General features: G+C 41.3%; 1 protein-coding gene across 7 annotated transcripts in view; it reads right to left on the bottom strand.

Annotated features, from left to right (window-relative positions):
* Positions 1-14,424, bottom strand: part of LPA (lipoprotein(a)) — a 185,552-nt gene that overhangs the window by 157,177 nt on the left and 13,951 nt on the right. For all 7 annotated transcript variants that reach the window (XR_013416145.1, XM_077999211.1, XM_077999216.1 and 4 more), the window contains exon 2: positions 10,060-10,166. Coding sequence is in view for 6 of the 7 variants with exons in the window: in XM_077999211.1 (XP_077855337.1) it covers positions 10,060-10,166 (107 nt within the window). In the remaining variant the exon portion in view is untranslated. The remainder of the gene's footprint in view (positions 1-10,059; positions 10,167-14,424) is intronic.

The raw sequence follows: 14,424 nt of genomic DNA, 5'->3' as shown, positions 1-14,424 counted from the left end.
GTCGATCTGTGCCAGGTGCAAGCAACACTATGAATTGCCCATACCATGCTATAATTGCCGGATTTTTCTGTTATTCCCATTACCATTCTATATATCAGGACACTGAAACTTGCTTGCTCATAGTTATATCAATGGACACTGGGAGAGCCAGGTTGCAACTCAAATATCTGGGTCTCAAGTGATTACTTTTTTTTTTTTTTTTTTTTTTTTTTAGACAGAGTCTTGCTCTGTTGCCTAGGCTGGAGTGTAGTGGTGCAATCTCGGCTCACTGCAACCTCTGCCTCCGGGGTTCAAGCCATTCTCCTGCTTCAGTTCCCTAAGTAGCTGGGATTACAGGTGTGCCCGACTAATTTTTTGTATTTTTCATAGAGACGGGGTTTCACCATGTTGGCCAAGCTGGTCTTTAACTCCTGACCTCAAGGGATCTGCTCACCTTGACCTCTCAAAGTGTGGGGATTACAGACATGAGCCACTGTGTCTGGCCTCAAATGATTACTTTCAATCACTGTACTGCAATTTGCTACTGGGAAGAAAGAATAATAATAAAAGTAATGCTATATTATATTGACTAATGGCTCTATGCTTGACACTGTGCTCCTTTTTGAAGTTCTAATTTATTTATAACTGACACATAGTAATTATATATATTTATGGGGTACAGTGTGATGTTTCAATGCATGGATACATTGTATAAGGATCAAATCGGGTGATTAGCATACCCCTCACTTCTAACATTTTTTCTTTCTTTGTGGTGAGAAGATTTAAAATTCTCTCTTCTAGTTATCTTGAACTACACAACACATAATTATTAGCTATATTCACCCTAGTGTGTAATAGAACACTAGAACTTATCTTTCTAACTCGAAATTTGTACTCATGGACCGACCTCTCTCCATTCTCCTCTCCCTGACTACCCTCCTCACCCTCTGGTAACCACTATTCTACTGTCTAATTCTATGAGGTCAAGATTTTACAAAATTTTATTGACAAATAATAATTGCACATGTTCATGGAGTACATAGAGATATTTCAATACATACAATGTATAGAGATCGAAGAGGGGTAGTTAGCATATCTGTCAATCACCTCAAATGTTTATCACTCATTTGTGTTGGAAACATTCAATATCTTCTTTGTAGTTGCTTGAAACTATACAATATATTATTGTTAGCCATATTCATCCTACAGTGGCATAGAACACTACAACACATTCCTGCTATCTAGCTGTAATTTTGTAGCCTTTAATAAATCTCTCCCTATTCCCCCTTTTCCCACCCTTCCAGGCCTCTAGCATCCTCTGTTCTAATTTTTACTTCGAGATCAGCTTTTCTTAGGGGCCACATATTGATACCAGCAGCAAATCCATATGGATCTGTAGCAACCTCAATTCTTGCTTCCTCAGAAGAAAGAATTTGACTGAGGGGCATGAGGCAGAAAGCAAGATTGTGGAAAGTTTTTAGAGCAGTAGTGAAAGTTTATTTAAAAGCTTTAGAGCAGGAGAAAAAAGGAGGAAAGCACACTTGGAATAGGGACAAGTGGGTGACTTGACCTTTGGACTTGGGGGTTTTATACATTGGCATGCTTCTAGGGTCTTGTGTTCCTTCTCCCCACTCACCCAACTCCTGAGATCTTATTGGGAAGCTGCTGTTTCAGTTGTTTTCGATCTATTGGGAGACGGCTTTCCCTGATGCCAGCTGTGACCAATTATTACTTTAGAAAGACAGTTAACAACCACCTGACCATCACCTGATGGTTGGCAATACTCCCATTGTGTGTTTGGGGTAGTGGTAAGGGGAAGCCCTCTTCTGCCCTACTCATACCTTACTAACTACCTACTGTAACGTTATGAGTGAGAACATTCACTGTTTACCTTTCTGTTCCTGGCTTACTTAACATACTGTCCTCTAGTTCCATCCATGTTGCTGCAAACGATAGGATATTCGTTATTTTTCCCACCAACTGTGTAGAAAAGTTCCCTTTTTTCAGCATCCTCACCAGCATGTATTATTTTTTGTTTTTTTGATAATAGCCATCCTAACTGGGGTGAGATAATAACTCATTGTGGTTTAGATTTGCATTTTCCTGAGGATTAGTGGTGTTGAGCATGTTTTCACACATTTTTGGCCATTTCTATGTCTTCTTTTAAGAAATGCCTGTTCAGATCATTTGCCCTTTTTTTTTACTTGCATTGGTTTTTCGCTCTTGAGATGTTTGAGTTCCTTGTATATTCTGGATAGTAGTCCCCTGTGCAATGAGTAGTTTACACATATATGAGGCACCACATGAAGTTCTTTACACAGGTTAGTTCACTCACTCCTCACTCCAACCCCACGAGGAAGGTGCTGTTACTACTACTCTTATTTTACCCATAGAGAGTTCAGTAGAGTTTCATAACTTCCCAAAAGTCACACAGCTAGTGTGGCAGATGGAGCACGGATAGATGCTACAGCCAGGACTTCCAAGCCATGCCTCTCTGCTGCCGGAGCCTGCTCATCTGCAGTCACTGCCACAGGCATCAATGGCAGTACCCAGAATAAGCATTTATGGAGCATCTACTGTATTCACAGAACTCTGATCAGTCTGAAAGCCTGAGCAATTAAGCAAACAAACCCAAGGAACGGTAGAAATCGCAGAGTTCAAACCAGAGTCTAGGGCCTGAAGTGCACTGAATGGGTCAGGTTAAACTGAATGAAACATTCCTATTTTGATCCTTTCCATTATTTATTGTTCATACCCATAAATACCTTCAACGGGGTCAGTTTTAGTTTTTGCAAAGTCAACAACAAATACGCTACAAATCAGCTCTTCCAACATTTTCTTCTGAAACAGGCCCATTGAAAGCCCTGTTTTGCAGAAACTTGCTCCTTTTCCATGAATAATACGTCACAGGAGACCTGGTAGATCATGCTACATACTTAATGTGGAAAGGTTGCTTCATCCAAGAGCCTGGAGTTTTCAGAGACACTGTCCTGAAACTTCCTGCCTAGGGTAATGCCAGCACCTGCGGGCAATAGCGCTGATGGAATTAAGGGTTAAATACAACCCACCAAAGTGCTGGTTAGGCTGGGAAAACCTTCTGCTAAATATAAGAGCGAGCTTTTTTTTTCTTTTTTTTTTTTTTTTTTCTGAAATTAGTAAACAGCATTTATTCTCAGTCTTACCTTCCAAAAGTTCCACTTGGAACATTGCTGGGCAGTGTGGAAACAGAAGTAAACGTCAGCCAGGCCGCCAGGGGGAGGCAGACCCCACACTTCTCCGCACGCCCTTCCCTCCTGTGGGAGCGAGTGTCCAGCTGCCAAAACCTGTCGCGGTTTGACTTCAGCCAGCAGATGGTTCATGTCCTTCTGAGGCCGCAAAATTCGGGGTGAAAGGAGTGGGGCGTGCGGCTGAGAGTGGGGAGAGCAATCCAGGGGCGCCAGTGTGGGAGCTGCAGCGGGTCTGTGGTCGCCCGGAGGACACTGATGCTTCTGGAGCTCGGGAGGGGTGCGGCTTCCACTCAGTGGGATGGAAACTTCAGTTCTCCATCCCTGAAGACTTTTCAGCTCAATAAGAATTCCCCTTTTTTGCTTAATCCAACTTTAGTTGGATTTTCTGTCACTTGCAAGAGTCGTGTTAGATACAACTCTATTCTGTATTATTATCAGGAGCTGCCATGATGGAGTGCTTAGCATGTGCTCGACACTGGATGCACTTTCTTATTGTTTCTCCCCCAGCAACCCTGCATCCCCCATTTCATATGAGAAAACAATCAACGAGAGCTCATGACTTTTCTAAGTCCCAACAGCCAGTAAGTGGGAACCAGGGTTCTAATTCAGGTCTGCCTGTGCCATTCTGCACCTTCTCTGAGCCTCAGGTTCCTCATTTGTAAAACAGGAACAATAATATCTAAGTCTTAGAGGTTTGTAGTATTTAAATTTTTATAAATGCAAAACACTGGGAGCAGCCTGGCACACCCAAAGGTATTCCTCGTTTGCCAAGTTTCCTTTTAGTTGGTCTCAGTGTTCCCAGACTCGGGAGTGCAGAAAGGGGGATCAAGAAACCAAGGAGGATGAGGTCTTAAAAATAGTAGGAAAAGCACAGAAAAAGGAAAGGAAAGCAAACTTTGCAATTATCTAGACCAGTGGTTTTTAACCTTTTTGTTAAACAAAAAAAACAACAAACAAAACCTTTCTTCAAATGACAGCTTATGCAAAAGGCTGATGTGGAAAACACCACTTGAACATGCTGGTTTTACAAATGAGGGGTTGGAGTCAAGTGGTACAAAGAGGTAACATGCCTTGTCCAGGTCTGTTTGGCTAGTGGCAGAGTCAGAACGGTTTTCTAGGGCTCCAGACTCCTAATGTCCTCACCAGCACCTCTGAGAAAGTCAGGCAGAGATCCCAAGACAGTCTCAGTGTTCCAGTGGCCAAGGGGGTAAGTCTGATGGATATAATTATTGTCAGGGCATACTGCAAAATGAAGAAGAAATTCCTAAGATGTAGTACAGGTGCTGATACCACGTCCTGCACAGATGTTCCCTCTCTTACTCTCACCCATCAACCAATACTAAATACTATCCTAGATTTGGGGCCATGGGGCCTGTCTGTCTCTCCCTTAGCTGCAGATCCCCTGCCTAACACCCTCCAACACACATTAGTCATGTGGTTATTTGGTAAGAAGACTAGTTTAATTATAACTTTTGTAATTATTGTTTCACATCATGTTTAGAAACCCAATCTGGCTAATTTCATGTGAAAAATAATCTAACGCCCTTAAGGGCTGGGTGAAAACCCCACTTACCGGAGGAAGCAATATGAATGCTGAAGTTATGGATTCAAAGACTCAAAGACCTTTATTCATTTTCTGCTTGTTTTAGGTGTAAAGGAAATACACAATCATTAAAATAAAAAATGGATCACACCCCAAAACTTCAACAGCAAAAATACTTTGCTAACATGCCCCACTATTAAACCAAAAACAAGAAGTCGGCTACAAATAAAGACCCTGTACAAGGCCTTGGCCCTGTGAAAACCTCCAAAGAAGAAGTCTATTTGCTGTACTCAATCTACACTGCAGTTAAAGAAACACCCACACAGAGACATGAGAAGGAACCAAGGGAAGAACTCCAATAAATCAAATGACCAGAAGGTCATATGTCCTCCAAACAACTGCACCAGTTCTCCAACAAGGGTTCTTAACAAAACTGAGCTAACTGAAATGACAGAAATATAATTCAGACTATGGACACAAATGAAGATCATCAAGATTTAGCACAATAGCAAAATCCAATCCAAGGAAATTAAAAATCATAATAAAATAATATAGAAGCTGAAAGATTAACTAGCTGGTAAAAAAAAAAAAAAAAAAAAGACCTAATAGATCTGACAGAGCTGAGAAACAAACTATAAGAATTTCACAATGCAATCCAAGTATTAATAGCAGAACAGACCAAGCTAAGGAAAGGATCTCAGAAATGGAAGACTAGCTCTCTGAAATCAGACAGTTGACAAAAATGAAGAAAAAAGAATGAAAAGGAATGAAAAAAACCTACAAGAAATATGGGATTATGAAAAAGGCCAAATCTACAAATCATTGGCATCTCTGAAAGGGATGGGGAGAAAGCTAACAATTTGGAAAACAATTTAGGATACCATCCATGAAAACTTCCCCAATCTTGCTAGAAAGGCCAAAAGTCAAATTCAGAAAATACAGAGAATCCCTGCCAGATTCTACACAAGAAGATCATCCCAAGACACATAATCATCAGCTTTTCCAAGGTCAAAATGAAAGACAGAATGTTAAAGGCAACTAGAGAGAAAGGGCAGGTCATCTACAAAGGGAACCCCATCAACCCAACAACATACCTCTCAGCTGAACCTCTACAAGCCAGAAGAGATTGTGGGCCTATATTCAACATTTTTAAAAATATATATATTCAGCCAAGAATTTCATATCTAACCAGACTAAGCTTCCTAAGCAACAGAAAAATAAGATCCCTTTTAGATAAGCAAATGTTGAGGGAGTTCGTTACCACCAGACCTGCCTTACAAGAGATCTGGAAAAGAGCACTACCTATAGAAAGGAAAGACGGCTACTAGCCAGTACAAAAATACACTTAAATTCACAAACCACTGACACCACAAAGCCACCACACAAACAAGCCAGCATAAAAACACAATGAGAGCATCAAATTCACACATACCAATACTAGCCTTGAATGTAAATGGGCTAAATGCCCAACTTAAGAGGCACAGAGTGGCAAGCTCGATAAAAAAGCAAGACCCAATTAATTATATGCTGTCTTCAAGAGACCCATCTCACATGTACTGACACCCAAAGGCTCAAAATAAAGGGCAAGCAAATGGAAATCAGAAAAAAAGCAGGGGTTGCAATCCTAATTTCAGACAAAACAGACTTTAAACCAACAAAGACCAAAAAAGACAAAAAAATTACATAATGGTAAAGGGTTCAATTCAACAAGAAGACCAACTATCCTAAATATATATGCACCCAACACAGGAGCACCCAGCTTCATAAAGACAGTTCTTAGAGACCTACAAAGAGACTTCGATGTCCACACAATAATAGTGGGAGACTTCAGCAGTCCACTGACTGTATTAGCCAGATCATCAAGGCAGAAAATGTACAAAGATATTCTGGACCTGAGCTCAACATTGGACCAAATGGATCTGATAGACCTCCACAGAACTCTCTATCAACAGTAGAGTATATATTATTATCATAATCATATAGCACATTCTCTAAAAATCAACCACATAATTGGACATAAAACAATCCTCAGCAAATGCAAAAGAACCAAAATTATACCAAAAATATCCTCAGATCACAGCTCAATAAAAATAGAAGCCAAGACTAAGAAAATTACTCAAAACCATACAATTACATGGGAATTAAACAACATGCTCCTGAATGACTTTGGGGTAAATAATAAAATCAAGGCAGAAATCAAGAAGTTCTTTGAAACTAAAGAGAATTAAGAAATAACACACTGGAATCTCTGGGACACAGCTAAGGTAGTGTTAAGAGGGAAATTCATAGCACTAAACACTCACATCAAAAAGAAAGATCCCAAAGTAAGAATCTAACATCACAACTTGAAGAACTAGAGAAACAAGACCAAATCAACCCCAAAACTAGCAGCAGGCAAGGAAAACCAAAATCAGAGTTGAACTGAAGAAAGCAAGACATGAAAAAACATTCAAAAGATCAGCAAATCCAGGAGTTGGTTTTTTAAAAACATTAATAAGACAAATAGGCTGCTACCTGGCTAACAAAGAAGAAAAGAGAGAGAAGACTCAAATTAACTCAATTATGAATGACAAGGGGGATGTTAGCACTGACCCTACAAAAATAAAAATAACCATCAGAAACTACTAAAGACAGCTCTATGCACACAAACTAGAAAACCTAGAAGAGATGGATAAATTACTGGACACATACACTCTCCCAAGACTGAACCAGGAAGAAATTGATTCCTTAAACAGACCAATAATGAGCTCCAAAATTGAATCAGTAATGAATAGCCTACTAAGAAACAAAAGGCCAGGACTGGATAGATTCACAACTGAATTCTACCAGATATGCAAAGAAGAGCTAGTACCATTCCTACTGAAACGTCAAAAAAAAAAAAAAAATTGAGGAGGAGGGACTGCTTCCCATTTTATTCTATGAGGCCAGCATCATCCCGATACCAAAACCTGGCAGAGACACAACAACAATAAAAACTTCAGGTCAATATCCTTGATGAACATTGATGCAAAAATCCTCAACAAAATACTTGCAAACCTAATCGAGCAGCACATCAAAAAGCTAATCCATCATGATCAAATAGGCTTCATCCCTGGGATGCAAGATTGGTTCAACATATGTAAATCAAAAAATGTGATTCATCACATAAATGTGACTAAAGACAAAACCCACATTATTATCTTAATAGATGCAGAAAAGGCTTTTGATAAAATGTACCACCCTTCATGTTGAAAACTCTCAATAAACTAGGTATTGAAGGAATATGTCTCAAAATGATAAGAGACATCTATGACAAGCCCACAGCCAACAATATACCAAATGGGCAAAAGCTGGAAGCATTCCCCTTGAAAACCGGCACAAGGTAAGGATGCCCTCTCTCACCAGTCCTGTTCAACATAGTATTGGAAGTCCTGGTCAGAGCAATCAATCAAGGGAAGGAAATAAAGAGCATCCACACAGGAAAAGAGAAAATCAAACTATCCCTGTTTGCAGATGACATGATTCTATATCTAGAAAACCCCAAAGTCTCAGCCCAAAAGCTCCTTCTCTGATAATCTACTTCAGCAAAGTTTCAGGATACAAAATCAAAATACAAAAATCACTGGCATCCCTATACACCAACAGCCAAGGTGAGGGCCAAATCAGGAACACAATCCCATTCACAATTGCCACAAAAAATAAAATACCTAAGAATACAGCCAACCAGGGTGGTGATAGATCTCTACATGAGAATTATCTCTAAATGAGAATTACAAAACACTGCTCAAAGAAACAAGGGAATGGAAAACATCCCATGTTGATGGATTGGAAGAATCAATATAATCAAAATGGCCATATTGCCCAAAGTAATTTACAGATTCATTGCTATTCCTATCCAACTGCCAATGACATTCTTCACAGCACTATTAAAAAACTATTTTAAAATTTATATAGAATGAAAAAGGGGCCAGAATAGCCAAGGCAATCTTAACAAAAAGAAGAAAGGTAGAGGCATCACATTACCTGTCTTCAAACTATACATCAGGGCCATAGTAACAAAAACAGCATGGTACTGATAAAAAATAAAAATAATTTTAAAAAAATTTTAAAAAAACAGACACATAAACCAATGGGACAAAATAGAGAGCACAGAAATAAGGCCAAACCTACAACCATCTGATCTTTGACAAAGCTGACAAAAATCAAGGTCTAATATCCAGCAAGCATCTATAAAAAACTTAAACAAATTTACAAGAAATAAACCAACTCCATTAAAAAGTAGACAAGAGACATGAACAAACACTTTTCTAAAGAAAACATACAGGCAGCCAACAAGCATATGAAAAAATGCTCAATATCACTGATAGTTAGAGAAATGCAAATCAAAACCACAACGAGAAACCATCTCATGCCAGCCAGAATGGTTGTAGAGAAAAGGGAACACTTATACACTGTTGGTGAGACTGTAAATTAGTTCAACCATTGTAGAAAGCAGTCCAGTGATACCTCAAAGAGCTAAAAACAGACCTAACATTCAACCCAGCAATCCTATTACTGGGTATATACCCAGAGGAATATAAATTACTCTATCATAAAGTCACATGAATGTGAATGTTCATTGCAGCACTAATCATAATAGCAAAGACTTGGAATCACCTGTATGCCTATCAATGACAAACTGGATAAAGAAAATGTGGTACATATACACCACGAAATACTATGTAGCCATAAAAAAGAATGAGATAATATCTTTCACAGGAACATGAATGGAGCTGGAGACCATTATCCTTAGAAAAGTAACACAGGAACAGAAAACTAAATACTGCATGTTCACACTTATAAGTGGGAGCTAAATGATGAGAACTCATGGACACAAAAAGGGGAGCAACAGACACTGGGGCCTACTTGAGGGAAAAGAGTGGGAGGAGGGAGAGGAGCAGGAAATACTAAGTATTGGGTACTAGGCTTAGTACCTAGGTTATAAAATAATCTGTACAACTAACCCCTGAGACACAACTTTACTTATGCAAAAAACCTGTACATGTAACCCTGAACTTAAAAAAAAAAAAAGTTAAAATAATAATTAAAATAGGAAAAAAAAAAAGGTTCTGAAAAAAAAAGAGAGAGACTCAAAGAAACAGTCTTCCACCCCTTGACCATGTGACTTGAAGACCTATTATGCAGAAATAGACAGGTGCCCAGACAAAATCAGGAGTGGGTGGACCACATTCACGGACAGGAATTTGCACAGCTTTCTCCAAAATGATCATTTTGTCACATGGACTGTAGGTCAAAACCAATTCGTTATGTGTGCAATGGAATTTATCTCACCTTGGGTTTCTCCCCAGCCAGTGACATAACATTCAGTCTGGTTGGCGACCACATAATTTGGGGATGGCAGACAAACTGGGATGACTTTGTCAGTGATGATGGCAGAACTGAAAGAAAAGCATCAGCAGTTAGGTTTGACTGCCCTGCTGGAAGTTGCAACACCCACAACCAGGCATCCCTTCTTTGAGGCCCCAGAGCCCTCTGAGCTGGCACTGCCTTGCTTCACTGACACAGAACAACGTAGAACATAGCGTTTCACTCTCACATTTGCCTGTGGTTGCCTACGGACTACACAGATATAAGATTTCATTTGAAAGGCATCAGTTGCATACAAGAAATTGCTGGTGGCCTTCACCTTTGAAAGTAGAGATGACAAAGGCACACTTCTCATGTATATTCTGTGCACAACTGGAATCTCACGCAGAGTGCATCCTTTTCCATTAATTGAATAGGGCATTGATCAGTACACAGAATGTCTGACTGAGACGCCACCAAGAGGCTGTAAAATTGCAAATGCATTTGTGTGCCCAGAGCAACTTGCTCCATCCTTGGATCCTCCATTTCCTCCTCAGTGAATGTTACTACACCATGGTTGTAAGAACCCAGTAAAATACTTGATACTAAATGAAAGTGTGAACATTGAGATGAATGTTTTCAAAGCTGCAACATGTATGGGGAGTCATGCAAACTGGTTCTGTTATTGGGAATGAAGTCTGTCACTGACTGCTTGACTTGAGCCCAGCCCAGGGGACACGGAGCAGAGTGCTGTATACCATGGAGTGAATCGGGCCATGGACGTGTAACACAAGACCAGCTGAGAGTCTGAATGTTATTCTGGGGCACATGTGAGTCTAGGACTGGTGCCAAGAGCATGTAAATAAACCACAAGCAAATATTGAAGGTGGACCACTTGTTTTTCATTGCTAATTGGCTGCCCAATTTTTAAACAGTCTACAGCACACACTGTCACATGGGAATGATGTTTTACAGTGACACATATTTAGAAGGGAGAGAAAGGATAAATATACATTTTTTACAATTTAAAATTTTCACTATTACCAAACAAAAATATCCACTCAAAATACAACTCAACAATGCAGCAGTCATCTAACAGCAAAGAAATGCAGAGAAAAGCAAAACCGCAGGTGACTATGAATAAAGGGTGAATGTAGTCTCAAATCCTCAAAGAGCTGTGTTTATTTCATTGATTCAGTGAATGAATAATTCATTCAATGAATGAAATGGATAAATACTCGTATTCAATTCTGATGTGCTTTAAGGATGAATATGCTCATTTTACACTTAGCACAGACTTTTGTGTATATTGTCCCCTGTCCTCTTTATAGAAAGTTTCTTCCTCACTGTTAAAGTTTCCCTTTGGTACCAATTTTCCCTGTCCACACAAAGTATTTCATTTAAAAAATCTCAGCATAAAATATACACTGAAAAGAGTCTGAAAGTACTATGTGAGCTCTGGCATCTCCATTGAGCTCACTGTTCCCCTGCAGTTGTTCTTTCCCCAGTAGCTGTTCCTTATTCTTCTTTCTTTGTGGAACCTCTCCCTGTGCATACACAGCTTTGTATTTAGCCAGAGACTTGAGGACTAATTTTTTTTTTTTTTTTTTTTTTCCTGAGATGAAGTCTCACTCTTGTCGCCCAGGCTGGAGTGCAATGGCACAATCTTGGCTCACTGCAACCTTCATCTCCCGGATTCAAGCGATTCTCCTGCCTCAGGCGATCTGCCCATCTTGGCCTCCCAACGTGCTGGGATTACAGGAGTGAGTCACTGCACCAGGCCTACTGCTTCTTTAAATAAGGGACAAAAAATTTAAAGAGAAAATAGGAAGTACCTTCCCCCACTATAACTTATGAAGTAAGAAGCTAATTGATCATGTGGTAAAAAGGAACCAAATAAAAACTGTGTCTCAAAATATTAGGAGCACTGCTTCAGTGAAATCAGTTAAAGTAAATGCCCATATTAGTCATCCATTGATACACATACTTATTTTCCTAAGTGAATTCTCCACAATTCTGAAAATCAGTGAAAAGATCATCTCATGTTACTTCTACACAAAACCAAGCAGCGCATGTGGCTCTCCATGTTTCAGGGCATACGCATCCCTTTCCACCGGGGATCAATGTGCCCTGTGGAGAGCAACTTCTTGCCTTTTAAACTAAATTCAGTAAACAAAAATTGTTTTGTATAGCTGACATAGGATCACATCAATTGCACGAAAAAGATCAGTCTGTGGAAGGAACTTACAACGTTGAATGAGGCACGTTAAGAAGGCGTAACCCATCACATTGGCTTTTCTGCTGTTCCAATTTTTTTCTGGTCAAAAATACAGGTGCTAAGACTCCCTGAGTCCAGCAGATGTTAGAACAGAGAAAAGCAGAGGGCAGCCTCCTACAAAACATCTCCTACTCCTGCCAGTTTCTAATCCAGGGTCCAGGAGCTGGGGCATCCGGGCTCCCCGTGCCTGCTGTTGGAAACGGAAATGCCCTCCCTCAAACCCCACTTCTCTCAGGGGCTCCGACCCACCTACCTGAGGGTCAGTCCAGGAGCCAGCGTCTGGACAGAGCGGGGTCGCGCCCTGGAACACAGGGCAGGCGAGGAAGGAGAAAAGCCCAGCTGGCAGCTCAGGGGCGAGCGTCCTCCCTTTCCCAGAGGCCTTGGCCTGACCACCCCAGCCCTGCGGGAGGGAGTCCGCCCACCCGCGCCCCCTCCATGTCTCCGCCCGTTCCCGCGCCCGGTGACCGCGCCCCCGCCTGCTGTCCCTTGCCACCGCCTCGTGTCCCTCAGACCGCGCCTCCGCGGAGCGCAGGCGGCCTCGGTCCGGCCCCGCCTTGGACCCTCGCGCGCGCTCCAGAAGCATCAGTGTCCTCCGGGCGGTCACGGGCCTGCTGCGGCTCCCACCCTGGCGCCCCTGTGTTGCTCTCCCCACTCTCAGCCTCACGCCCCCCACTACTACCACCTCGTATTTTGCAGCCTCAGGACATGAACCGTCTGCTGGCTGAAGTCGCTTGGGATAAAGCCCGCGGCAGGTTTCTGGAGCCGGACACTTCCTCCCACCTGAGGCATGGACAAAGTGTGGGGTCTGCTGCCCCCTGCCGCCCCGGCTGACGTTCGCTCCTGTTTGCACGCTGCCCAGCAATGTTCCAACTGGAACATTTCAAAGGCAAGGCTGAGAATAAATGCTGTTTACAAATTCCAGAAAAGAAAAGAAAAAAAAAAAACAATGTTGCTCTTCTGCTTAGCAATAGGTTTTCCCAGCCAAGCCAGCACTTCTGTGGGTTGTATTTAAGTCTTAAGTGCGTCAGAGCTGTTGCCTGCAGGAGCTGGTATTGTCCAATGGGGGAAGTTTGAGGACAGTGTCTCTGAAAACTCCAGGCTTTTGGATGAAGCAACCTTTCCACATTAGGTATGTAACATAAGGACCTAGCAGAGGTCTCCTACGATTTACCCATCATGCAAAAGGACTGAGTCTCTGCAAAACAGGACTTTCAAAGAACCTTTTTCAGGAGAAGAGAATGTTGCAAGAGCTGATTCCTTGCCTATTTGTTTTTGACTTCACATCTAAACTGATAAAGGTATTTATGGGTATGGACAACAAATAATGAAAGGGATCAAAATAGGAATGTTTCATTCAGTTTAACCTGGCCCATGCAGTGCACTTCAGGTCCTAGACTCTGGTTTGAACTCTGCGATTTCTACCATTCCTTGGCTTTGTTTGTTTCATTGCTTGGACTTTCAGACTGATCAGAGTTCTGTGAATACAGTAGGTGCTCGATAAATGCTTATTCTGGGTACTACCATTGATGCCTGTGGCAGCGACTGCAGATGAGCAGGCTCCTGCAGCAGTGAGGCATAGGGCTGGAGGGACTGGCTCTGGCATCCAACCCTGCTCCATCTGCCACAGAAGCTGTGTGACTTTGGGGAAGCTATGAACCTCTGCTGAACTCTCTATTAGTAAGATGAGAGTGTTAGTAATAGCACCTCCCTCATAGAGTCCGAATGAGGAGTAAATCAAATAACCTGTGTAAAAGACCTACTTTGGTGCCTCGTATATGTGAAAACTACTCATGGGACAGGGGACTAGTATCCAGAATATACAAAGAAGTCAAACATCTCAACAGCAAAAAACCAACCCAATTAAAATATGGGCAAATGACCTGAGTAGACATGTCTCAAAGAAGACATACAAATGTCCAGTAAATGAATGAAAATGTGCTCAACATCACTAATCCTCAGAGAAATGCAAACCTAAACCACAATGAGCTACTATATCACCCCAGTAAGGATGGCTGTTATCAAAAAGACAAAAAAATAGCATGCTCGTGAGGATGCAGAAAAAAAGGGAAATT

This window comes from Macaca mulatta, chromosome 4 (assembly GCF_049350105.2).
Source record: "Macaca mulatta isolate MMU2019108-1 chromosome 4, T2T-MMU8v2.0, whole genome shotgun sequence".
NCBI lineage: Eukaryota > Metazoa > Chordata > Mammalia > Primates > Cercopithecidae > Macaca > Macaca mulatta.
This window is presented reverse-complemented; position numbering and strand designations above follow the sequence as displayed.